General features: G+C 60.3%; 1 protein-coding gene, 1 long non-coding RNA gene and 1 other non-coding gene across 3 annotated transcripts in view; 2 read left to right on the top strand and 1 right to left on the bottom strand.

Annotated features, from left to right (window-relative positions):
* The first annotated feature begins 2195 nt into the window (after positions 1-2195).
* On the top strand, positions 2196-2268 carry TRNAK-CUU. Its single transcript has one exon. It is a non-coding gene; the product is annotated as a tRNA-Lys (tRNA).
* A 970-nt stretch (positions 2269-3238) lies between these two features.
* LOC106005608 lies at positions 3239-5586 on the bottom strand. Its single transcript, XR_001179106.2, has 2 exons — positions 5383-5586; positions 3239-3442 (listed from the first exon to the last, which is right to left on the bottom strand). It is a non-coding gene; the product is annotated as an uncharacterized LOC106005608 (long non-coding RNA).
* Positions 5587-5687: 101 nt separating this feature from the next.
* PLXNA1 (plexin A1) overlaps positions 5688-23719 on the top strand; it is a 49452-nt gene continuing 31420 nt past the window's right edge. The window contains exons 1-3 of the mRNA XM_045063397.1: positions 5688-5917; positions 11469-12729; positions 14185-14367. Of these exons, the coding sequence (XP_044919332.1) occupies positions 11488-12729; positions 14185-14367 (1425 nt within the window). The 5' untranslated portion in view covers positions 5688-5917; positions 11469-11487. The remainder of the gene's footprint in view (positions 5918-11468; positions 12730-14184; positions 14368-23719) is intronic.

The following is a 23719-nucleotide window of genomic DNA, read 5'->3' as shown; positions in this document are numbered from 1 at the left end:
TTCTCTGTTTCTGCTTTCAAGGATTGTTGTCTTCAGTTTTCGGAAGGTTGCTGATGATGGGCCTTGGGAGAGGTTTCTTTGGGTTCATACCATTTGGGGTTTGTTCAGCTTCTTGAATCTGTAGGTCTTCTGCCAAATCTGGGAGGTTTTCAGCCATTATTTAACTTTTTTTTTTGTCAGTCTCCCCACCCCACCTCCTTGTCTCCTCTCCTTCTGGGACTTTGATGACACAAATGTGAGCTCTTTCGTTATCTTGCACAGGTTCCTGAGGCTCTGAGCTCCCACCCCAATCTACTTTTTCTCTCTCTGTTTTTTGGACTGGGTAATTTCTATTGTTCTATCTTCAAGTTCACTGATTTTTTCCTCTTTCCCTCCTGTTCTGCCATAGAGCCATCTTTTATCCCTTTTTATCCAATTACTGTATTTTTAAAGAAACTATAAAGTATCTATTTGGTTCTTTATAACTTTAATTTCAGTCCTTGCCTCCACTGACCCCTTGGTGCTGGCATCTGTTGACTGTGTATTCTCAAGCAAGTTGAAGTTTCCCTGGTGCTTGCTAGGAGGCAGAGATGACTCTTCCAGAGGCCACAGCCCTGGAGAGAATCCTATGCTTGGGACATCATCTGTACACACAGAGAAGCAGTTAGGGTCCAGAAGGCCTTGCCTGCCCTTCATACAGGCTTGCTTATTTTGGTAACCATACCTGGGTTTCCTAATGCCACCCTTAGCTCCAGAGGGGTCCCTAATACCCACCTGCTAACTGCCACATTCTACCTCAAGGCCACAGTGACTGGTTCAAAGGGGCTATATGATGAGCTCATCCCACCGAGGCTCAATGCTGGAAATTTTCTTGGAAATGTTGGGAAGTAAGTACCTGGAGCTGCTGAGGCCACCACTTAGAAGGCCTGTGTGGGTGTGACCCAACTGGTAACCAGGGGAGCTCTGGGGAGAGAGCTCCAGGGCCCAATGGCCACTCTATGCCTAAGATCCACACACACTCAACTGATGCTCACCTGAGCCAATACATGTCCCTTGGAGCTTAAGCCCAGTTGTATGTCTGTCACCTGATATGCAAAGCCTGACTGGGGAAGGCAGGCCAGGAGCAGTTGGCCTGGGAGAGACCGAGAAGGCTATGGCTGGGTCCCAGCAGCCTTTTCTTCAGAATGCCTCTTGCTGGGCTGAGCCCCTCTCTTATCTGAGGGGACCAAAGTCGTGGAGTGTGGAGATGGCTCTGTGCTCAGCCCTCCATGAGTATCACCTTGTCTCTGGTCTCTTGACAGACCTTCCCATGTCCACGCCGGGCCCCCAAGCCCCTCTCTTCCAAGTGGCCAGAGTAGGCTTGCCAGAATATATACAATTGGCAGCTGCTCCTCACCCCCCTTAGCCCACAGCAGCTGCCAGTGGGCCAAGTCTGATGACATCTGCCCACAGCAAGACACCCCACTGTGCTGCACGCTTGGGGCCAAAACAGGCTGGGTATTCTCCAAACGTCAAGGAACCCCCGGGGAGCACCTGCTCTCTGCCTGCTCCCAGCATGTATGCACATGTGCACTGACCATGGGGGTGGTGGTGGAGGGGTTCTATGTGTGGACAGAATCCCCTGCAGGTTCTGAGAAGTGAAGCACTCCTCCCTCCTTCCCCAGATCCCTCTAGGCCACAGCATGGAGAGCCAAGTGGGGAGGGGCCGGGTAGGAACTGGTGACTAAGGAGGGTCCCCATATGCTCAAGGCAGGAGGTGGCAGGCATGAGAGAAGTAAGAAATGAATGGGTTAGAAATATTTGGGGATGGGGCGCCTGAATGGCTCAGTCGTTAAGCATCTGCCTTCGGCTAAGGTCATGATCCCAGGATCCTGGGATCAAGTCCCACATCAGGCTCCCTACTCAGAGGGAAGCCTGCTTCTCCCTCTCCCACTCTCCCTGCATTTCCTCTCTCGCTGTCGCTCTTGGTCAAATAAATAAAATCTCAAAAAAAAAAAAAAAAAAAGAGGGGCACCTGGGTGGCTCAGTGGGTTAAAGCCTCTGCCTTCGGCTCAGGTCATGATCTCAGGGTCCTAGGATCGAGCCCCACATCAGGCTCTCTGCTCAGCATGGGAGCCTGCTTCCCCCTTTCTCTCTGCCTGCCTCTCTGCCTGCTTGTGATCTCTGTCTGACAAATAAATAAATAAAATCATTTAAAAAAAGAGAGATTTGGGGGTGCCTTGCTGGCTCAGTTGGTAGAGCACGTGACTCTTGATCTTGGGGTCATGAGTTCAAGTCCCATGTTGGGCATGGAGCCTACATCTTAAAAAATTGTGCAAAAAATTATATATATATATAATTTTACATATATATATATATATAATTTTTTGCACAATTTATATATATATTATTATATATATTATTATATATATATTATATATTATTTCTGAGCTGAGGGTGAGGGACAGGCAGGAGTCAGGAGACTCAGGGCCAGGGATCAGTGGTCATACTCCAGAAGCCTGGTGTGCCCAGGACCCACTGTGCTCCCGCAGAGACTCTTCCTCACCCATCAGCAGTGGGGGCCTGCCTCATGGAGAGAAGGCACCCTTGAGTCTACTTTTGCACAAAGCTCGGAGTTGCCAACATGCAGATGCGGCCCCTGGAAGTGCTCCAGTGGCGGGAACGTTGGAAAGTACTGAAAGAGCCTCCTCACCAAACATTCCAGATCAGAACCACGTTTGCACAAATTGTTCCCTGCTGTCCAATGACTCCCATGCCCCCTTGAACTGCATCAGCACCCAGAAGCAAAATCCGCACAGGAAACCCAGAGAGGGAGAACCCAAGCAGCCCAGTTGACTTATGCCCCCCATGTGATGTGGGATGAAGAGCAGTGGCTACAGACCTGGGGGCATACCCCAGCTCTGCCTCCCCTCCTTTCCTGCATGGGATCCGGGCCTTAGCTCAGAGCAAAGCTTAGGCAAGTGTGCAGCTGGGTCAGATGGGAGCCCCAGAGTGCAGAACCCCGTGCACTGGACTCATCCCAGCAACATTTACTAGCTGTTGTCTCTCCAACAAGCTGTCCATTGGGGTCTTCTCCCTGTGTTCCTGCTGGATTGTTGCCTTTTGCTTTATTGATTCTTGGAGTTCCTTCCCTAGCCCACATCCACAGCTTTCGTGAAGTGTATGTGTGTGTTGCAAATATCTTTTCCTAAGTCCCGGCTTGCCTTGCCATTTCCTCTTTTGTAACTCTTGGTGAACAAAAATGACCAATTTTAAGTAGTCAAATTGATCCATATTTCTCTTTATTTCTTTCCTTTTGACATCTTGCTGAAGAAATCCTTCCCTTGTCCTGTCCATTGCCTTCTGAAAATGCTTCAGTTTTCTTCATGGCTCTGGGGCATAGGGTCCACCTGGAATTGATGGTCTGGCATGATTCATGAACATTACATAGTCCAATTTCCATCTTGAACAGATCTTGCTGCCACTGTTTGGGGGAGTAGACAGAAAGGTGACATGAGCAAGAACGGGGTGGAGTGGGATGGAAGGAAGTGGTGTGATCTGGAACAACATTTTGGAGAGAAACCACAGGGCTGTGGGAAGCAGGGGACATGGGGGAGGGAATGGAGTGTCCAGGATAACATTGGGGTTCCTGGTTGGGCAACTGGGGGATGTGTGTGTGGCGTGCCCAGCTAATCATGAGCTTGACTGCCACCCAGAGCCCAGTGTCCCTCTTGAGGTTCCCTGGAAAGAGTTGGAGACAGGGAGCCGCTCCGCGAGGGAGAGGCCATGGATCTTGGGGACTGTGGAACAGAGTGAGAAGGGCCTTGAACAGTGCCTGCCCCGGTGGCCCTGGGGAGGACAGGTTGGCAAAAGAGCAGGTAAGAGGTGGGGACAGCCCAGAAGCCAGCAGGCAGAGACAACCCAAAGCAGGGATAGACATTTTCTCAGGCACGGTGTGGTGTACACACACACTCACCCTGAGGAGCAGGGTGGGGAGGTCTCCTACATGCATTTCACGCAGGAGGAAAGTGAGGCTCTGAGAGCAGACAGGACCTACTGTGTATTAACTAGCCACACCAGGATCCTCACGCAGGTCTGTGTGGCTCAGAAGTCCATGAGGAATGAAGGCTCTTGGGTCTTGTTTGCCACCTACAAGCTGGGCAACCTGGGCAAGTCACTTTACCTCTCCTATTTCAGTTTACCCATCTGTAAAATGTAGCAGAGCCCGGTGTTGTCAGCACTATGTTAGTGCTTGCTAAATAAAACAATGGACAGGACCTTCGAAGAAGATGCTCTCTCCCATTTAGGGACACGCCTATTAAAGCCACAGTGGAAAACCAGTATGTACCACCAGCTGGGGGAATCTCAACAGTGATGGTAGCAAGTGTGGGTGAGGATGGGGGGCTGCTTGGACCCACTCACACTACCGCCGGGAGTGCAAACTGAGGCCATCACTTGGGAAAATTGTTTTTCTGGCATCTACCAAACTAAACATACACCTACTGGGTGACCTGCCAGCCCAGCTCTGGGTCTTAGCGAGCTGCCCAGAGACTGCACGAGATGTCCATCACAGCCTGATGCACAGTGACCCACAAATGGGGACCTGTGTCCATCAGCAGGAGGGGGAGGCACTACAAAGCAGCGAACAAACTGCCTACTGGAAGCACGGGCTGGCCTGGGCCTTAACAGCGGGAGGATCGCTTTTCTAAAATGTCCCAACACAAGCACAGCGAAAGCAGCATGCCATCTGGGACGCGCGCACAAAGGGTCGAACCCAAAGGAAAAGGAAGAAAAGACGAACTCAGAAACTAGGATAGGGGCTGTGCGAGGGGAGGGAGGGGAGGGACGAGATGGGAGGGCCCCTTGGCCGGGTTTGAGCTCCTTGCTGCGTTCCCTTTCTCAGCCCTGTGCAGTGAGGAGGTGTCCTCTTCTGCAGGGATGACGTAGGGTTCACACACAGCCTTTCGGGCTAAGTCTCCCGCCGCTCCCCCGGCCACCGCCAGGCTTTCCCGTCCTGTCGGTTCTGAGCCCCTGTCGCCGCGCCTCCCTTCCGCGCGGGGCCTTCTGCGGGGCGGCCTCTCCAGGGCCCCGAGCTCACGCCTCTCGGAGCGCGCCACCGCCGAGCGCCCGGCACGGTCAGCGGCGATCGCCTGCCACCCCGCCAGCTCCCGCCCCTGCACTGCCTGCCCACCCCGCCGCGGTCGAGGGCAGCCGGGTTGGCGACCCGCCACCTCGCCACCTCCGGACCCGGGGCGGCCTGTTCCCCCGGCGGCGAACGCGCCACGGGCGGGTTGTGCGCCGTTTTGCTCACCGCGAGGGTGCTCATCCCACCTAACCGATGCGGTGGCGGAAGGCCGAGGCTCCCGACCCACAGCCCTGCACGACCCGGGGCAAGGCGCATACCCTACTCGGGCCTCAGTTTACCCTTGTGTGAATGGGAGCTCTATTCTTAGGCCGGGCACAAGGAAGGCTGGACCATCCTTGGGGACTCGGGCTCAGGACGGCCCCGGAGGTTGGATATCCCCGGGGACGCTCCGCCGCTGCCCCCGCGCAGTCATTAAGGCGGACGAATGTATCGCCCTTTGAAGACGTGCGGTGGGCCCGGGTCAGAGCGCAGCGCGGGACAGAGCGCCCTCTGGAGGCTACTAGCAGCCCCGCCTCCTGCGCCCGCCCCGCCCCCGAAGGCCCCGCCCCCCGGCCTCGGGCAGCGCATGCGCCCGGCGCGGCGCTCCGCGGGCGGCGAGAGCGAGGCCGGTCCGCAGCCGCGCGACGCTCGGCGCCCCATTCATGCTGGGCAGCGGCGGCGCGGCCACGCAGCGGAGCCCGGGCGCGGCGGCGGCGGCCTCGGCCTGGGCGGCCTGCGCGGCTTCGGCGGCCCCGCGGCGAGGCGGGCGGCGGCGGCGGCGCGGGCGACGGGGCGCGGCGATGGCCGGCGGCGGGGCGCGCCCGGGGGCAGCCCGTGAGTAGGGGCGCAACTTTCCCCCGCCGCGCGAAGCGTGGCTGGGCGGGGGTCCCGGGCGGGGGGCGCGCCGGGGTGGGAGGCGCCCACGGACCGGAGCGGGGCGGCCTCCGGCCGGGGCGCGGGGCGTGCGGCCGAGCGGGCAGGGGGTGTGCGCGGGGGACTGCGGCGCGCGTGTCCGCGGGTCCGCGTGTCCCTGCGGCTCCGGCCGGGCGCCCGCGTGTGTCCGGGCGCGGCCGTGGCGCCGGCGCTGAGCTCGTGGTGTCCCCCGCCCGGCCGGGATTGGACCGCGGCCCCAGGCCCCGCGCCGCCGGCCTCTCCCCGCCTGGCCGCCCGGTCCGGCCCGGCCGGGCCCGGCCGCCCGGCCCGCCGAGCTCGGGGGGTAGCGCTCCGGGCGGCGCGGCGGGGGGCGGAGGCCGGCGCTGCCCCCTCCTCAAACGCAGGAGAGAAAGTTTGCGGCGGCCCCAGCAGGAGGGCCCTGGGGGTGCCCAGGCCGAACCCGGGGCTGGACCGCGGACTCCGATCTCTGGCCGCCGGCAGGGCCAGGCTGGGCTGGGCAGGCCCGGGCCGGGCTGCACGGCTGCCTGGGCAGGGCCGCGGGGAGCCGGAGGAGGTCGTGTGGGGCTCCATCCTCCGCTGGCCCTCGGGGCGCTGGGGTGGAAGTTGGAGCCGCTTCCTCGGGACCGACGCCCGCTCCCGCCCCCTCTGGCCCGGGGTGCCGGGAGATGGGCGCTGGGTCCGCCTCTGGCCCCCAGGGCCGCTCACTCGGCCTGGGAGGGGGCGGTGCCGGTGCCGCCCGGGAGGCCGCTCCGCTCCATCGGGCCTCTTCAGCCTTCCCCTCTCAGGGCCTCTCCAGGGTCAGCCCGCTTCCCTCCGAGGCTTCCGATTGCTTCCTGGACCGTCCCGGGCCTGGTGTGCGGCGAAGCTGGGGGTGGTGGGGCTGATTCGGGGTTGCCTTGGGGAAGGGGGAGCGGGGCTCTAGGGAGGCCCCTGCTCGCTGTGATATCCCAGGTGCAGCCCGCGGAAGGGCGGTGAAAGGGGCTCCAGAGGCTGCTTGGAGCTGAGAACTGACCCTGGCTCATCTTTGGGGTGCGGGTGCCACGCCCCTTGAAAGAAAGGGGTGTGTGTATTGGCGGGGGGATGTGGACCTGGCTTCTGTTCCCTAAGCCGGGGCTTCAGCAGCTTACTGCTGCTCCACCTCTTTCCCTGCCCAGACTGGTTGTCTGGGGGGTGGGGGGGTAGGGGGCTCAGTCTTTGCTCTTCTGGCCCTTGGGGAGCGTGGCCCAAGTCTTCTCTTCTCCCTGCTGGTTTCAGGAGAGACCAGGTGTGGCACCAAGCAGCCAAGACTCTGCCCAGCCCTTGAGGAGCACCCAGTTCCATGCCAGAGGCAGAAGAGAAAACCAGCAATTCCCTCTCAGAGCCAGGCTGCAAATCAGCCTTGGAGGGTGGCACGGGGAGGGCCAGGAAGCACATTGCAAGCAGAGGGGCAGCACAGGCAGAGGTCTGGCAAGTGTCTGTGTTGCTGAGGTGTGTGCTTGTGGTGGGAGACAAATGAGGTGCTGTGGACAAAGCAGGTAGCCCTTTGCTGGGCTTCTGCACCCCCAGATTGTTGCCTGTGTGTTCTGATCTCTCAGGAAGATCCCCGTGTCTAGAGCACCTGTCCAGGAAGGAAGGGTACCTCCGGGAAGTCCCAAGTGCTGGGCACTTTTTCTGAAGACTTCAGTAATTCCAGATCCTGGTTTCATTGGACTTGTGTAGTGGGAGAGCTCAGGACCACCTCCTAGGGCCTGTATTGCGGGGAGGTGGGTGACAGTGCAACTCTCTGCCCTGGTTGCTAATGGGCTACCTCTGGGCAGGATGGCTGCATTCCCGCCCCGCCCCCACGGCCCCTTATGCCCCAATATGCCCAAGTCTCAGAATGATCCAGAGTGCGAAGGCAATGGAGATTGGGCTCTCCCTCAGTGAAGAAGGCTCTGAGGGCCTTTGTTTCTCAGGATAAGGAGTGGTGGTGGCTGCTGGGTCTGGAGAAGGAAAGGGGATGTTGCTGCTCTCTGTATGCTCTGCTGGGCGGCCAAACCCATCCCTTTCAGGAGCGGAGCCGGCCGTGCTGTGGCCCCATCTGCTTCTGTCCTACCGGGCTTGGCTTTTGGGTCATTCTTTGGAATACAGGGCTCAAGGGCCAGAAAGGGGCTGTACCAGGGTCAGTCAGCAAGTGGCCTCAGGGCCAAGGTGACCCAGACTGGTAACCCTCCCTGGCTAACCCCTGGTTGGCACACCCAACATCTGTTGAACACCAGTTCAGCTTCTCCCTTCCCAGTCTGGTTCATATTGCCCCCCCCCCCGCCCGGCACAGCCCACTGCCCATGGCAGGAAGCTGCAGTCATTCTCACTGCCCACTCTACATGGTCCAGCAGGTTCCAGTGCCCGGCTTGGATTCTTGCTGCTCTCCTCCCCACCAGCTCCCAGTGTGCCTGGTTCTCTTAGAACAGGTGGAAAGGCCCTCTGGAGGAGCCTCCCTGGACCACAGTGGCCAGTTCTCCCCTCCCAGCATCTGTCAGTGCTCCTGTCCCCCAACCCAGGTCAGCGTGGTCCTCCCTAGCACCCAGGCCCGGCTTTGGCACAAATGCATTTTTTTCTGGGCAGATCAGATCTCTGTGGGACATGAGCCCCAGCCAGTCAGCTGGCTACCCATGTTTCTATAGGAGCATGGGATTTCATCCTTTTCTGCTGGGTGACCTTGGATCTGAGCCCTAGGCTCCATAACTCTAAGATAGGGGAAGTGACTGAAACGTCTTCACTGGCCTTTGTGAGATGGGGCGGTGGGGGGTGGGGCATGAGGGACCCAGCCCTGGACTTGGGATCCCCCTTCCCTGGCTGGCAGTTCCACGGTGTGGCCAGTCCCTTCCCAGCAGCCCCTGTTGGGGGTGAGAGGGAGTGGGCCCAGGGCCAGCCGGGAGTTTGGATAGTGGCTTCTTCAGCCGGGTCTCTCCTGTTTAATATAAAAAGTAGGGCCCGTAATTGCATTAAGACGTGTATAATTATCCCGAAGGAGGGGAGAGCCCAGCCCCTGGTAATTGCAGGCCTGCTTTGAACTGATAAACGGTGAGTGATTCATGTTTTCTTTGGAGTTCACTTGCACTCAGCTTTCAGCCCAGGCCCTGCTGACACTGAGGAGCCTGTTCCCTGGCTCCTGAGCTGGGGACAGGGCTGTGGGGAAGGGCTGGGGACTCCTCTTTTGGCTGGCAGCATAGGTGACTGTAGTTCTTGGGGTGATGTCTGGGTGGAGATCCTAAAAGAGAGGCAGATGACAGCCAGCTGGGAGGGTCTTGCAAGGCGTCACAGCCGGGTCCACTTACTATGGGATCCTGGCTAAAGCCCCTGGCCTCCCTGAGTCTCATTTTTCCCACCTGAGCCATGGGTATTGGTCTGCACTTGGCAGAGGGTGAGTGGAGAGTGGACAAAGTGAAGAAGTAGGCCTTGCTTGGCCAGGATCCACTCATTTACTCGTTTGTCCACAAGCCCTGGAGTCAGCTTTGGGAGAATGCAGAGAGCCGAGCCCCATTCTCATGGAACTGCTGTTCTTGTGGGGAGAGCACAAGTTTGGGAGCAATAAGTAACAAAACCGTTTGCAAGTCCTGTGCCGCGAATTAAAACAGAGCAACTAGCTGGGATGAAGAGGCTGCCACCTGCTGCTGGCAGGTCAGGGCAGACAGCTGAGACCTGATCAGGGTGTGGCAGGGAAGGGAAGAGCATCCCAGCAGAGGGAACAGCAAATCCTGGCTGAGGGCAGAGGTGCCCTGTGCTGTAGGGGCAGACATGGGAGCCCAGAGATCAGTGGGCCTTGTCTGGCAGCCTATTGACCTGCGGCCAGCTCCCAGCCCAGACTTTGCAGTAGGTACCTATCTTCTGGGCCTCAGCTTCCCCCAACTGTAAAATGGGGCTGCTGGTCTATGTGAGGGACATTGTCTGGGAGCAAGGAGCGTGTGAAGCCCTGGCTGGCACCAGCCTGTGTCTGGATCGGGTGTTGCTGTGTTCGGGCTCCTGGAAGGGCTGGGCTGAAGCACCCGCATCTGGCAGTGTCAGTGCAGGGCCGTTGCTGACACCAAGAGGGTACTCCTGCTGATTGCATGCTTCCACCTTCCCCTTTTTGTCCACAAGAGAGGAGCTCTGATCGTTCCCATTTTGTAGATGCAGAAACTAAGGCTTTGAAAGCATAGTGACTACTGTCAGGGCACCTTGGCCACGGAGCCTCAGTATAACGGAGTATCTGACTGCTGGCTGCTAGGCTGGGAGGAGACGAGACTCTTCCAGAGGAAGAGGTGTGTGGTCCATGGCAGAATCTGGGGGCAGTTGATCTCATGTGCAGTTCCAAAAAGTTGCCCAGGCCACTATGCGGGGCCTGGGCTGTCGGTGGGTATGGTGGGTGAGGCCAGGTGCTGTGGTTGTCCAGGTGAGGGGTAGGCAGCTTGTGGGAGACTCAGTGGGGGACCTTAGTGGAGAGTGTGACCTGGGAAGTACAAGTGGGAATGTCTGGAGCTTGGTGTGGAGGTAAAGGATGCTGGGAGCCTGATTTGATGGGAGGACAGGAGTCACTGCAGTTAGAGGGCAGCCTCTGGGCTTTGCACACTGCAAAGAGAGAGCCACTGCGGGGTGGGGTTCAGGGAGCCACCCCCCTTCCCCTTGGGAGGGCTTTCCGTTTCCTTGGAGTTGGGGTGAGGTGTGGAAAGGGAGCTGAGAGGCAGGCAGGAGGAGCCTAGAAAGGGGCAGTGCTGTGCTGACAGCATGGGGTGGGAGACTGGTTGGCTGAGGGAGGGGATAGTGGGTGGGAAGTGTACAAGGCTTGGCTTTTGGGTCATTCTTTGGAATACAGGGCTCAAGGGCCAGAAAGGGGCTGTGCCAGGGTCAGTCAGCAAGTGGCCTCAGGGCCAAGGTGACCCAGACTGCCTCCTGCCCCCTCGAGAATTGCTGTCTGTGTGGTGACGGGTCTCGGTGTCTTCATCTCCTGGTGGGGGTTCCCCTATGAGTAGGGCTCTCCAGGGAGCATGTGTCCCCAGAGCCTTGGGCAGAGAGGTGGTCACTGACCCTGGGAGTTTGGAGCTGAGGGGAGTTTGTTCCCTAGGGCATGGGGAGGCCCCAAGTCAGGAGGTTATAGCCTCCAGGTTGGGGTGTTAGCTAGGCTTCCAGTCTGGAGCCTGGACCTTCATCATTTGTCTCTCTGTTCCTGGGTCCATTTCTCTCCTCTGCCTAGGAATGGCAGGCCCAGGCATTGATGGCTGTCCCATGTTGCTCATGGGCTCACGAGCTCAGTCTTGGCACTCCCTGCCTGCAGGTCCTCAGCTTGGGGAGGGGGTCCTCTGTCCACCCCTGGTCTTCTCCTGAAAGTCAGGTCATGCCCCTGGCGGTGGAGTGCGTGGGATGTCCCAGCACGGGCTGGGCACCACAGAGAGCTCGTGGGATGATATGTGTGAACCAGGGTGCATGTGTGTGCTCGCCTACATGTAGGGGCTGTACCCACATGCACGCAACCTCTCCCACCCACTCTCCTTTGCAGGGCTCAGGCTCCTGGCCCCATGATGCACGCCTCTGCAGGACCTGAGTGTCTTGGCCCGAGGCCCCGGCCCGCCATGCCACTGCCACGTCTGAGCCTGTGGGCGCTCCCACTGCTGCTGCTGCTGCTGCTAGGGGGTGTGCCGGGGGCAGCAGGGGCACCCAGGGCCGGCGGGGCCCTGCAGCCCGCCTTCCGCACCTTCTCGGCCAGCGACTGGGGCCTGACCCACTTGGTGGTCCACGAGCAGACTGGCGAGGTATATGTGGGCGCTGTGAACCGCATCTACAAGCTGTCGGGGAACCTGACTCTGCTGCGGGCCCACGTGACGGGGCCCGTGGAGGACAACGAGAAGTGCTACCCGCCACCCAGCGTGCAGTCGTGCCCGCACGGCCTGGGCAGCACCGACAACGTCAACAAGCTGCTGCTCCTGGACTACGCCGCCAACCGCCTTCTGGCCTGCGGCAGCGCCTCCCAAGGTATCTGCCAGTTCCTGCGGCTGGACGACCTCTTCAAGCTGGGCGAGCCGCACCACCGCAAGGAGCACTACTTGTCCAGCGTACGGGAGGCGGGCAGCATGGCCGGGGTGTTGATCGCGGGGCCGCCGGGCCAGGGCCAGGCCAAGCTCTTTGTGGGCACGCCCATCGACGGCAAGTCCGAGTACTTCCCCACACTGTCCAGCCGCCGGCTCATGGCCAATGAGGAGGATGCTGACATGTTCGGCTTCGTGTACCAGGACGAGTTCGTGTCGTCGCAGCTCAAGATCCCCTCGGACACGCTGTCCAAGTTCCCGGCCTTCGACATCTACTATGTGTATAGCTTCCGCAGTGAACAGTTCGTCTACTACCTCACGCTACAGCTGGACACGCAGCTCACCTCGCCTGATGCTGCTGGTGAGCACTTCTTCACCTCCAAGATTGTGCGCCTGTGTGTGGACGACCCCAAGTTCTACTCCTACGTTGAGTTCCCCATTGGCTGCGAGCAGGCGGGTGTGGAGTACCGCCTGGTGCAGGACGCCTACCTGAGCCGGCCGGGCCGTGCCCTGGCCCGCCAGTTGGGCCTGGCCGAGGATGAGGATGTGCTGTTCACCGTGTTCGCGCAGGGCCAGAAGAACCGCGTGAAGCCTCCCAAGGAGTCTGTGCTGTGTCTGTTCACGCTGCGGGCCATCAAGGAGAAGATCAAGGAGCGCATCCAGTCCTGCTACCGTGGCGAGGGCAAGCTGTCACTACCCTGGCTGCTCAACAAAGAGCTGGGCTGCATCAACTCGGTGAGTGGGCGCTGCCCCCGGCCCCTCCCTGTCCTTCACTGCGGCGGCCACGGCCACATCAGTGTGGACCCTGCACCACTCGCCCTGGGCCTGGGGCCTGGCCATGCACTTGCTCTCTGGGCCTCTCGCCTCATCTGGTACCAGAGGATAGCACCTTCCCTGACGCCGGGGTGGCCTGAGGACCTAGGTGCTCAGTGTTTGGTGGCCGGCAGCCACAGCTCTCAAGCCTAGACCAGGAGGAGTCAGCTTGGGGTCAGCAGCTTTGCCGGGAGTGTCCTCAGTATGGCCCCAGGAAGTACGGGAGGCTGCAGGCTCAGAGAGGGTTAAGGATGTGTTCAGGGCCCCCTTGAGGTGAACTCGGGGAGCCAGGCTTCAGCCCCTCTGCCCTTGCCGCCCAGACTCCTTGGGTGGCCCGGGGGAAGCTTGGTCTGCCTAGTCACAGTTGTCCCATGCTGGGAGCAATGAGGGTCCCTTCACCCTGTCCCTGTCATATCTACCGCTGGATGCAGGGGGGCACCCGTCAAGATGGGGCCGTCCTCCATGGCGAGGCCCAGGTGTACCAGGCCAGTCCATCCTTCCATGGCCTTTCAGGGAAGGTGTATGATCTCTGTTGTGTCACTGAAGAAACCAAGGCCTGGAAGGGCAGTCCCTCTGAGGTCATACTGTGTGCTCTGTGTGCTCTGTGCCCATGGCTGCAGTCATCCCCTCCCTCTGGTCTGGGTCCCAGTCCCTGGGGGTGCTTGGGGACCCTCAGCCCCATTCCAGCTTGGTGTCTTTTGTTTCATATGCATTACCGATCTCTCCCCTGAAAACCTCAGGCCCTGAGCCTGCTTCAGGGGAGCCAGCTGTCCCCTTTTTCTCCCAGAACTTGCCCTCCCCCAGGCCCTTTCTTCCTCCTCTGGAACTTCAAGTGTTGATCACTTCTTGTCCCTTCAGTTACCGCTTCATAGCTGGCCCTTGCCTTTTTGCCTTTTAGGTGTGACCCCTGTTTCCTATCTCAGATGAGCCCCCCCTGTACTCTACAGCCTCCGGTGGCTGGCCCCTTCCCTATGCAGCCATCATTGGTGCATGGGCCTGGTCCCCAGGGTGGCTGGCTGCTCTCCTTCCTTGATCTCCCCTAGGCTGCTTTCTTTCTGGCTCTCCCCCACCCCACAGGTTGGGAGGGAGACCTGTGCCCAGTGGCTGTGTGGGAGGACCCCCCTGCCCAGGCACTTTGCAAGGCTTGGCTTCTCTCTTTGTCAAATGGGTCCAGGAATCCTCAATTCCCCACATCTATATGGGCCATGCTCGACCCCAGGCCCTCTGAGGACCCTCTGTGAGCACCCATCTCCCCCCGCTCACTCCCAGTTAGCTGGGGCTGCTGGCCAGGCTGGCTAGGAGGCCTGCTGCCCACAGGAAGAAGGAACCTGGGGCCAGCTGCATGGGCCCAGAGTCTCACCCTCTGCCTTCCCACAGCCACTGCAGATCGACGATGATTTCTGTGGCCAGGACTTCAACCAGCCTCTGGGGGGCACAGTCACTATCGAGGGCACTCCTCTGTTCGTGGACAAGGATGATGGCCTGACTGCTGTGGCAGCCTACGACTACCGGGGCCGCACTGTGGTGTTCGCCGGCACGCGTAGCGGCCGCATCCGCAAGGTCAGGCCTCCGGGCTGGGCGGATGGGGCAGGCAGAGCCCTGGGGGTTGTGGACAGCATTGCCTGGACACTGGGAGGCCAGGATCCAGAGCCCGGTCTGGCCATCATGAGGGGCCTCAACAGGCCCTCACTCCCCTGTGCCTCCCAGTCCATGCCCCTCCTCTGGGCCCACTTTGGTGTTAGGCGGGTGTAATGGCCCTGGCGGGGTGTTGGGGGCTCTTGGGATGGGTCAGGTGCATGAGGGGCCTGGCCATCCTGCCATCCCCGGGGGGCCTGGAGAGGCTGGCCCTGCTCTCTGAGGGTGCACAGTGACCTCCAGGGAAGGCTATGTGCAGGATGGGGGCAGGGCATGCCTCCATGGCCCCCGTCCCCTCCAGGGGATCCAGTGTCTGCTGAGGCAGCACTCTGCCTTGGTGAGAGGCCCCCGCCCTGCACGGAGACAGCAAGGCGAAGGGCAGGGCAAGGGTAGCACCCCCCAACCCCACCTACCACCGGCGGGTGCAAGGGGAACACGGTGGCTCCAGAGAGATGAGGGCTTCTCAAGATGAAAGGTGGGGTGCTGTGGGCCAGGGCCTGTGGGGTGGCTGCACCCTCGCCCTCACTAGCAGGCATCCAGCTGCACAGGGCTTCTAGGGAGCAGCACAGGAGGGCTTCTTGGAGGGGGACCCGAGGGCAGCAGCTGCCTGTGGGTCAGTCCCAACTTGGTGGGTGGGTGGGACCAGACCAGGGTAGGGCTGGCCTGCTGGGGAGGAAGTTCCTGGGGTGACCATAGGGTGGGGGTGCCTGGGAGCCCAGGAGCCAGGCCAGGGCGGGGCCTGGTAGATGAAATAACAGCTGTCCCCAGGCCCGGTGCTGACACAGCTCCCCGCCCAGCGTGTACCCGTGGGTGGGGACTGGGCCCCGGGCCAGCAAGGGCCTTGCCTGCTTTCTGCTTCTGTGCTGGGTTGTACGGAAAGGGGTGTCCTTGTCTTTGCAGTGGTGGGCTCCTTGGCAGTCACGTGCCACCGTTCCCCGGCTCTGTGACCTCTGGGAAGGGGTACCCCCCCCACACACTGACCACCTCGGCTTGCCCCTCTGGAAGTGAACCTGGATGTGTGGGCTGCAGGCTGGCGTGGTTCTGGGGTGGGGGTGGGGTGCCCACATGGTGACTGAGGCCATCCCAGGACGGGGCACGCTGGGGTGCCGTGGGGTTCTGTCCAGCTCAGGCACTCTGTTGGCCAGTGGGGGTGGGCAGCAGGTCAACTTAGACCCTGCTGCCTTTTGGGCAAGTTCTTGTGCCCTGAGCTGGTTGCCTTATGTGGCCCACCTTTCCTTACCTTATTGTTGGCAGCCTGGGCAGAAGCCCTTTCCCTTCCCAGGGGTGGCCCCTGCCCCAGGGAGAGTATTTGGGGCTGGGGGAGCCGGGAAGAAGAACCAGCAGAATCCCCCGGGGAGGGGTTGTGTCTGCTGGGGTGGGCCTGCCAGGGGCCGTGAGAGCCTCCTCTGGGGCAGGGCTGCAGAATGAAGCTGCTCAGAGACACTCCCGCAGGGTGCCCCGGAGCCTGTCACCTAGCAGGAAGCTGGGGTCCTGGGGCTGGGAGTGGCCCATTTGATGGCTGGTGACTGGCAGGCAGCTGCTAAGACGCTGTCTGTGCCCACAGGCCACCCTGTGAGGTTGGGAGAACAGGTTAGTCCAGTCCTGCCTCCCTGGCTGCCTCCCCCGCTCCAGCCTCACTCCTGGGCCCCAGGGCCACTGTCTGGGTGGGAGTTCTGTGAGTCTAGCTGGTACAGCTCTCCTCCCTCTCTGCCCTGGTCCCACAGAGGGGAAACTGAGGCCCACTGTATGGAGAGGGAGCTGGGCTTAGGCTCATCCATAAGGAAACCTCTGCTTGTTCCTTGCACCTTCCTCCTGGAGCGCTGTCCGAGGCATGGGCTCCTTCCACCCCTGGACCCGTCTGGGCTGGGTGCTGCACTGCAGGCGAGTGGATTGTGCCATTCCAGGGTATGTGGGGGTCTGCTGTGCTCAGCAGCTGCTGGCCTGGTGCTGGGATCGGCCCCTCATTGGGGAATTAAATCCGTGTTAGTTTTGAGGCTTTTCCGTAGAGGTGTGCCTCAACCTTGTTCCCTGGACCAGTCACCTGCACCCACCTGCTTAAGTAGGCGGCAGGCGGGGGGGTGTTTAGGAAGCTCTCAGTTAGTTGTTCATGTTCTGTGGCCAATTGTTTGCACCCTAATCCCACACACACATGGCTGAGATCAGGTGTGGTCTCAGCTCTCCCCCTTGCCAACTGTGTGATACTGGAGCTGGCTGGCTTGCCCCTCTGAGTCTGTTTACCCAGACATAGCATAAAGAAGACCGAGAAGATGCGCTGGCAGGGCTCAGGGCCTGATGCACGTTTGGTCCCATTCAGGAGTAGAGTTAGCTCTTCATTGTCGTGGTGCCTATCTGAGTCCTCATGACAACTCTGTTGTCCATTTGACAGGTGGGGAAACTGAGGCACACAGCGGCAGTTACATATGCCTAGGCTTACTGGCTCTAGCGTCCCCACTTATAACTACAGGCTCCCTCTTTGTCCTGGGCTGGGGGGGGGGTCCCTGGAGGGAAAGAAACTAGGACCCCTATTTCCGTGTCCTTCTCTGAGAAAGCCCAGAGTCCAGGACAGCTGCTACTCCAGGAGCTCCTCACTGTCCATGCCTGCCCTGGGCTGCCAGTTTCAGGGGTCTCTCTCCCCACTGCCCAGCACATCAGCCAGTGGCTGCCTGGCCCTCAGACCCGTCCCAGCTCCATCCAGCTCCCCTGGGTAGAATAGCTTGTCCTGTTCCTTCTGCCTGCCCATTTCTTAGGACCCGTGGCACCCTCAAACCCCACGTCACATCCTGGGACATGTCTGCTGTTGGAGGCCTGAAGCAGCTTAGGGGCTGGAGGAAGGGGTTTCAGTCTTATTTTGCTTGCCCCATCTCTCCATAACCTCCCCCAGACTCCCAAGCTAGGCCTCCAGCCTTGACCCATGGTGCAGGACACCTGCTCTTTGCTGTGCATGGTTCTCACCTGTGGCAGAATTTCTCTCCTACCTCATCCACCCTCCCCACTATGTCATCCTGACCCCAGCTGAGGGTAGGGAGCATCTCTGGCCCAGCCCAGTCCAGCGCTGTGCTCCCTCACTGCCTCTCCTCTTTTATCTGAGTCATGGGTTGGGGCCTGGGCCCTGGGGACCCCTGCCCACCACTGGGTCAGGGGCAGGCCTGCTGTGCTGACAGGCCCCCATCTTCCCCAGGCCTGGTTTTTTCTTCAGCTTTAAGAAGTAACTGGTGAGCTCTAGGGACCAGCTGGCCCTCTGCCAGGCCCCACCGAGAAGGAGAACGTTGTTGTGTAAAATTGTAGCCGATTAATTTAAGACCTGCCAACTTCAGCTGTTCAGGGCTGGCTGGGGGGGTGCTCCCTGATTCCCCTGGCCTTCCCTAGAGGCCCTGCTCACCACCTGCTGCCCTCCCTGCCAACGGAGGCACTTGTCCTCCTGGGCTGACCCCTCCCCACACTGAGCCCCAGTCCTGCATGTACCACCCTCCCCTCCCACTCTGAGTGGCCACCAGGGACCCCTGGACCCTGGCAGGAGCTCCCATGGGTGGGTTTGAGTTCCTTTGAGTCAGCTCAGGTACTCACAGCGGGTGTGGAGAGGACCTGCCCTGGACTCCTGCCAGCAGGTGCCCTGCATGCCCCGCCCCAGCCTGGAGGCCTTCTTGGACTCTCCCTTTCTGCAAAGCATATGTGGGGACAGTCCCTGACCTCTGGGCCTGGTGAGGGACACCCCCAGGCCAGGCTGGCCCTGATACCATGCCTGCTCTAGGGCTCAGGGCTGGGCTGAGCCACCCTTCTCTCCAGAGGCTGTGCCAGGGGAAAAGTGGACCCCGTCTGCCTCAACATCCGGTTTTTCAAGAGAATCCGGAAATCCATATTTTGTGTTAGATCTCTTTATTGTTAAGCATTGGCAGCTAATGGCACGTTTTTAGAAAGCAGCATGGGCCAACCCAAGGTTGCTGTGGGCTATCAGCTTATGACCACGGTGATCTGGGCTGTGGCATCGCTGGCTGGCAGGGTGCTAGGCCTTGGGGTAGGACCCACGGGACAGCCACCCAGCTGGGCTCCGGGGCTGGGCTGGGCTGTTTAGGAGTGTAGCTAGCAGGGAGGCCTGCCATGGTGCTTTCCTCCCCCGATGTTGGGTGGGCCGTGCCTCCTGGGGGCTGTTGGGAGGCCCTAGGGAGGTTGACATTACTTCCTGCATGGTGATCCTCACATGGAGGGGAGACAGGGCTGTGGCCACAGCATCTGGGCCATGGCGCTGGGGCCCGGCCAGGCCACTGTCCCTGTGTACTCAGGCCTTGGCTGTATCTGGGCCCCAGGAGCTCCCTGCTCTCACCTACCTCTTTGGCATCCCGGCTGTGCTAGTGGCTGCTGAGCATGTGCTGCCTTGGCCCTGGGCTGCCGGTGACTGGGAGACCTCTTACCCTCCAGGGGCCTCACGGCTCTGCTCGAGAAGCTTCCCTGTGGGTGCTTTTTCCATTCTCCCCAGCCCTCCCCGTCCTCATAGGATGCCGAAATTCAGAGTCCGGTGGTATTTCCAAGACCTGTTGAGAGGCAGCCTCTTCTTAGGTCCCGGCCCCAGAGCCTCTGTCCTGGGCGAAAGCCTATTCCATGCATCCAGCAGGGGTCCCTGCTTCTCGAGCCCAGGTCTATGCAGGAGGTGCACTGGGGAGAGCCCCCATGGGGCTGGGGGCAGGATGGTGGCCCTGAGAAAGATGCTGGGCAGGACCAGGCCCCTAGTCCCCCAGCTCCTCAGCCACAAGGAGTGTCACCACCTCCTGTTCTTCTGCCTGGAGCCCTGTGGATTTGCATCTTGTGTGTGTGTGGGGTGGGGGTGCCCTTGACTCCTAGTAATCTGCTCCCTAGAGACCCGCAGAGGCTCCCAGGGCAGCCTGCATCATTGGTGGCTAAGCGCCTGCAGACATTCTTGTCTTGCTGAACCGTGGGCCCTGAGTGCGTGCGGGCAGCTCCCTGTAGCATGGCGGGGGTGGGGCAGGGAGATCCCTGCATCCTGCAGGCGGCTCGTGTGTAACCAATGTCCACACGGAAATGGGATGTGCCCACAGGAAGCAACGCAGCTGCGGCCTTGCAGCCCGGAGCTTGTCACACAAAGTGCAGCAGGTCCCCTCTCCCCTGCTCCACTTCAGTGGGGGATGTCCATCCCGAGGGTTGTTTTGCCAAGGTGGGGGCTTCGTGGGGGACCGGCAGCACATCGTCTGTGTCTGTTTTTCTCTTGTTCTCTGTGAGGCTTGGCCTTGCCGTGCTGGGCTGCCAGTTGGTTCTCACCGGTCCTGACGACGGGGCGTGTGGCAGATGTGCACACAAGGGGACCTTTGGCTTAGGGCAGGTGCGGCCTTGTCTCCAGCAGGCCTGTGGTGGGCGGGGCCACGGTGTGCATGCTGTGCCCATGTCCTGTGTGTCACAGTGTCGTGGGGCTGCGTTTCTACGGGCCTTCTCCTTGGGAGTGGGGCACCGGGGCCTGGCTTATGTTTCTGTCCTGAACCTTGAGGGCTGCCCCTGTTGCCGTCTCCAGGATAAAGTATGGTCGCACCCGGCAAAGCGGCTGACTCCTGTCGGGCTATGTTTATGGCGGGCTGCTAGGCCCTGGGGCGTTTCGACCCCTGGAGCATTGCTGGTGGAGAGTGGAGAGGCCCCAGCTGCCAGCTTCTTGTCTCTTAGTTGCTGCACCCAAGGGGGGCCCTGTGAGTGCCCTGCCTCTGCCTGCCAATGATGTAGTCCCTGGAACCTGCGTGTCTGCTGCATAGTGCCCTAGGGATGTCTGTATGTCCTACGGAGGACCTACTATGCTCTTTGTGGTTCTCCTGGGTGTGGCTGGCTGTGGTGTGTGGTGCCAGAAGGGCACAGGGACATCCCATTCCCCCTTGGGTCTCACATCCCAACCCTTGGTCCCAGAGCCAGTGCTCCACGAGCATTGTTTCTTTGCATGAGAAGGCGGCCCGTGGTGGCCCGAGGCAGGCATAAGGGTCCTGCCTCCCTGTGGGGTCCAGCAGCTCAGGCCTCAGCCTGAGCAGAGGCACTTGAACAAGAATGATGTCCTCGGGTGCCAGCTGGCAGCGGCCACCCTGTGCCCGATCCCGTGTGTGTCTGGGTTTGGGGGTGGCCTCGTGAGGGCCTAAGATTAGTGTCCGCAGTGCACAGTTTCCCTCCTTATGGGCAGACAGGACCCCGACCTCCAGGACCCACCCTCTCAGGGGTCAGGGTGTGAGAACTCCCGGCATCACAGCAAGATGGGTACACAGACTAGAACATCCCTGCTGGGGAGTCTGCCAGGAAGGGCATTCCAGAAGGAAGGAACAGTAGGGCCAAAGCTCAGAGATGCTCTCATGCTTGCTGAGGTAGGAGAAGCTGCCTGGGCTGCACTGACTACCCATTATCCTGTGGTGGACACGCCTGGGGTGGACAGGTCACTGGTGACCCTGTGGTGCTCAGCAACGTGGAGGCAGGGACCTGTCCTGCAGAATTCTGGGAGAAGCTCCAGAGGTCTAGCCTGGTTAGGGGCAGGGAGCCAGATGACTGTGGTGGCTTCAGGGTTGCATCTACCTGCTCATGTTGGAGATCCAGGGGGTGAGAGTAGCGTGGGTGACATGGGTCATGAATGGGAAGGTGGGCAGTGGCTGGTTCTTGGGTTTGAGACAAGGGCATCAGTTGGAGGGTCGCTGTATGGCCTGGGGCTCATTAAATCCCAGGCTGTAATGGGCACTCTAGCCACATTCCCGCTGAGGACAGTCCCACTCAGAGATCTATGACGGAAGGCTGTGTGATCTGTGTCGCCTTGTGGCCCCGCTTTGTGTGGCCTGCACCGCCATGCACAGCCCCTGCCATGGCAGCATCTTGCCTCAGGGGTCCGGTTTCCAAGTAGCTTCTAAATGGTCTTCCCTCCTCTGCTGTTGGAACTGTGAGCTTCTGAACTCTCACACAGCCCTGTGAGATGGATTTCTGTTGGCAGAGGAAGAGACCAAAGGTCAAGGAGAACCATTGTTTATGTTGGTTGGTGTCTGCTCTTCTCTGTGTCGAGGGCTAGGCTTGGAAAAGACAAGGTTCCTGGGACCCTCCCCCCAGTTTCGCCAGGTGTGTTTGGCCCAGTTACAGCCACCAGGCCTCCTGCAAATCATGTTTTAATTACCCAAGTACTGCCAAGAGGAAATTGTTAATTGCTTTTCCAGTATCAAATTCCTCCTGGTCTTTCTGAGAATGGTCCCAGGAAAGGGCCTGGAACCTGCCCCCAGCGAGAGGAGGGGGAGATCCTGTGGCAGCTTGTAAGGGGGTGAGGAGGGGCCCAGGAGCTGGCTTTACCCTGGCCTCAGCCACAGGCCCCTGATTAGGAAGGAGAGGAGATGATGGACTCCTTCAAAGAGGGAGTGAAAGAGGCCCCTGCCCCTCACGCAGCCCCTCCTGGTACCGCTTTGCTGCCTGGGGGGCAGGGCTGGGAACAGGCTGGGCAGCTACATGTACTGGAGTGGGGAGATAGCCGTGGGGTCCCAGCCCTGCAGACAGCTCACTGCCCGCTGGCCTGTTATAACCTTTGGGGTCCTTGCTGTCTGGTCCTGTCAGTGAACCCCCATTCCACAGATAGGGACACAAGGGCTATTATCTTGGGGCATGCAGAGGAGGGAACTCTTTCCCCACCCAGGCCAGGGCCAAGCCGGGCAGCCCCCTGCCTCCGGGCAGCTAGGGCGCGTGCCGGTCTTGGCAAGCAGCCTGCACGGCCCAGACATCCTCCCGGTGCCCCTGCCCGCCCTCAGCCCAGAGAATGAGCCCTTTGTTGGCTTTGGGCTGGACGGACAGCTGACCTGGCCGGGCCACAACAGTTGGTGAGAGCCACGCAGGGATGGGTGTGGGGGCAGTCGGCTGGGCCAGCCTGGGGTTTGGGCCTCTGGGGCCAGGGGCTGCCCACCTGCCCCCAGCTGCCTCCCCATGGCCCTGCACAGGGCTCTCTTTGCAGGACCCCCTGGTGTGTCCTAAGCTCCAGGACTTTGCTGGCCTGGAGTGAAGGGATGACCCTGCTCCCCGGCCTCTGTGGGAAGGGGCAGGTGATTCCTCAAGTTGGTGGGTAGGTGTGTGGCCCACAGTGTTTGGGGTCCTGGCACCGAGAGTTTGCTGGGGGCTCTGACAGCTCAGAATGCAGGGGACTCCCTCACATATGTTGGTGTAGCAAAAAACCCTGGTTGGAGAAGTAGGCAGAGCTGGAGGGCTGGGGCAAAGGCCAGGTAGGGCTGGCTGTGTCCCCGTGGTCAGAGCCCGGGGGCGCCTGGGCCTGGTACAACCCAGCAGGCAGGCTTGGGGAGACTGGCTACCCCCACTCTGGCCATCTGGGCAGAGGGAAGAGGGGTCTTTTCTCTGCAGGTGCTGGAAGGGCACCACAGCAGAGAAACAGAGTTGGGTTTGGGGCCTGAGGTTTTTCTGTGGTGGCACGTGGGAGGGAAGGTGGTCGTGGCTAGTTGTGGGAAGTTCTAGTGGTCTTTGGAGCAAGTTTCTCAGAGCATGGAGGTGACAGCTGGATGGAGGTGGGCGGGCAGATACCAGGGGATGCCGGAAGTCTCCTGTGCCCTCCGAAAGCCCAGCTGCCCCAGGGTGGGCCATCCCCAGGTGGGTGTCCCTCAACCGGACAGCTGCGCGCTGGGGAGTGGCGTCGGCATGTGTGCTGCCAGCGGCACGTGTCCCGCCGTCCGTCCTGCCATCCTGCCTGCTGCCTGGCCCTGTGCCCACCCTGCACACCCCTTCTCCCTGGAATGCCTTCCCTGCGGCGTGCTGCATCCCTCCCACTTTGGGGGCAGATTCTGGCCCCAGGTGTAGGTCCTCTGGCAGGCCCTCGCAGGTCTCAGTTTACCCGTCTATGTGACACAGGCCCTGCAGCCCAAAAACCAGTTGGGAACTTGCCAGTTTATCCTGAGCCCTAGTCATTCGTGGGTTGGACTCCTTCCCCCCCATCTGACTGTCACATGTGTGCATGCTGGGGCCCTGTTGAGCCTGGATGATGGCTACTCACTGCACGGCATGGGGCCTGCCACCTGTGGCATGTCCATCCACTGGCCTGCTGGCCCTGCCTCCCGGATGCCCTCCAGAAATGTCCTGCGTCCATGGAGGCTGCCTGGGCGTGTGAAAGGGCTAGGGCTGCCCGGTGCTAGGCAGGTGGGTAGACAGATGGATGTGTGGCAGACGGACAGCTGGACGTGCCTGGTCCCCCCGCAGCTGTCAGGGGCCACCTGTCAGAGTTGGCACACTGCTAGCCCAGGGGCGGGGTGTTCCGGAGCCTGCAACTGGCCTGCCTCCCCGC

The sequence above is a fragment of the Mustela putorius genome, unplaced genomic scaffold (genome assembly GCF_011764305.1).
Source record: "Mustela putorius furo isolate JIRA1106 unplaced genomic scaffold, ASM1176430v1.1 tig00003850_pilon_pilon_pilon, whole genome shotgun sequence".
In the NCBI taxonomy this organism is placed as follows: domain Eukaryota; kingdom Metazoa; phylum Chordata; class Mammalia; order Carnivora; family Mustelidae; genus Mustela; species Mustela putorius.
Note: the sequence above shows the minus strand (reverse complement) of the source record. Positions and strands in the feature narration are given on the sequence as shown.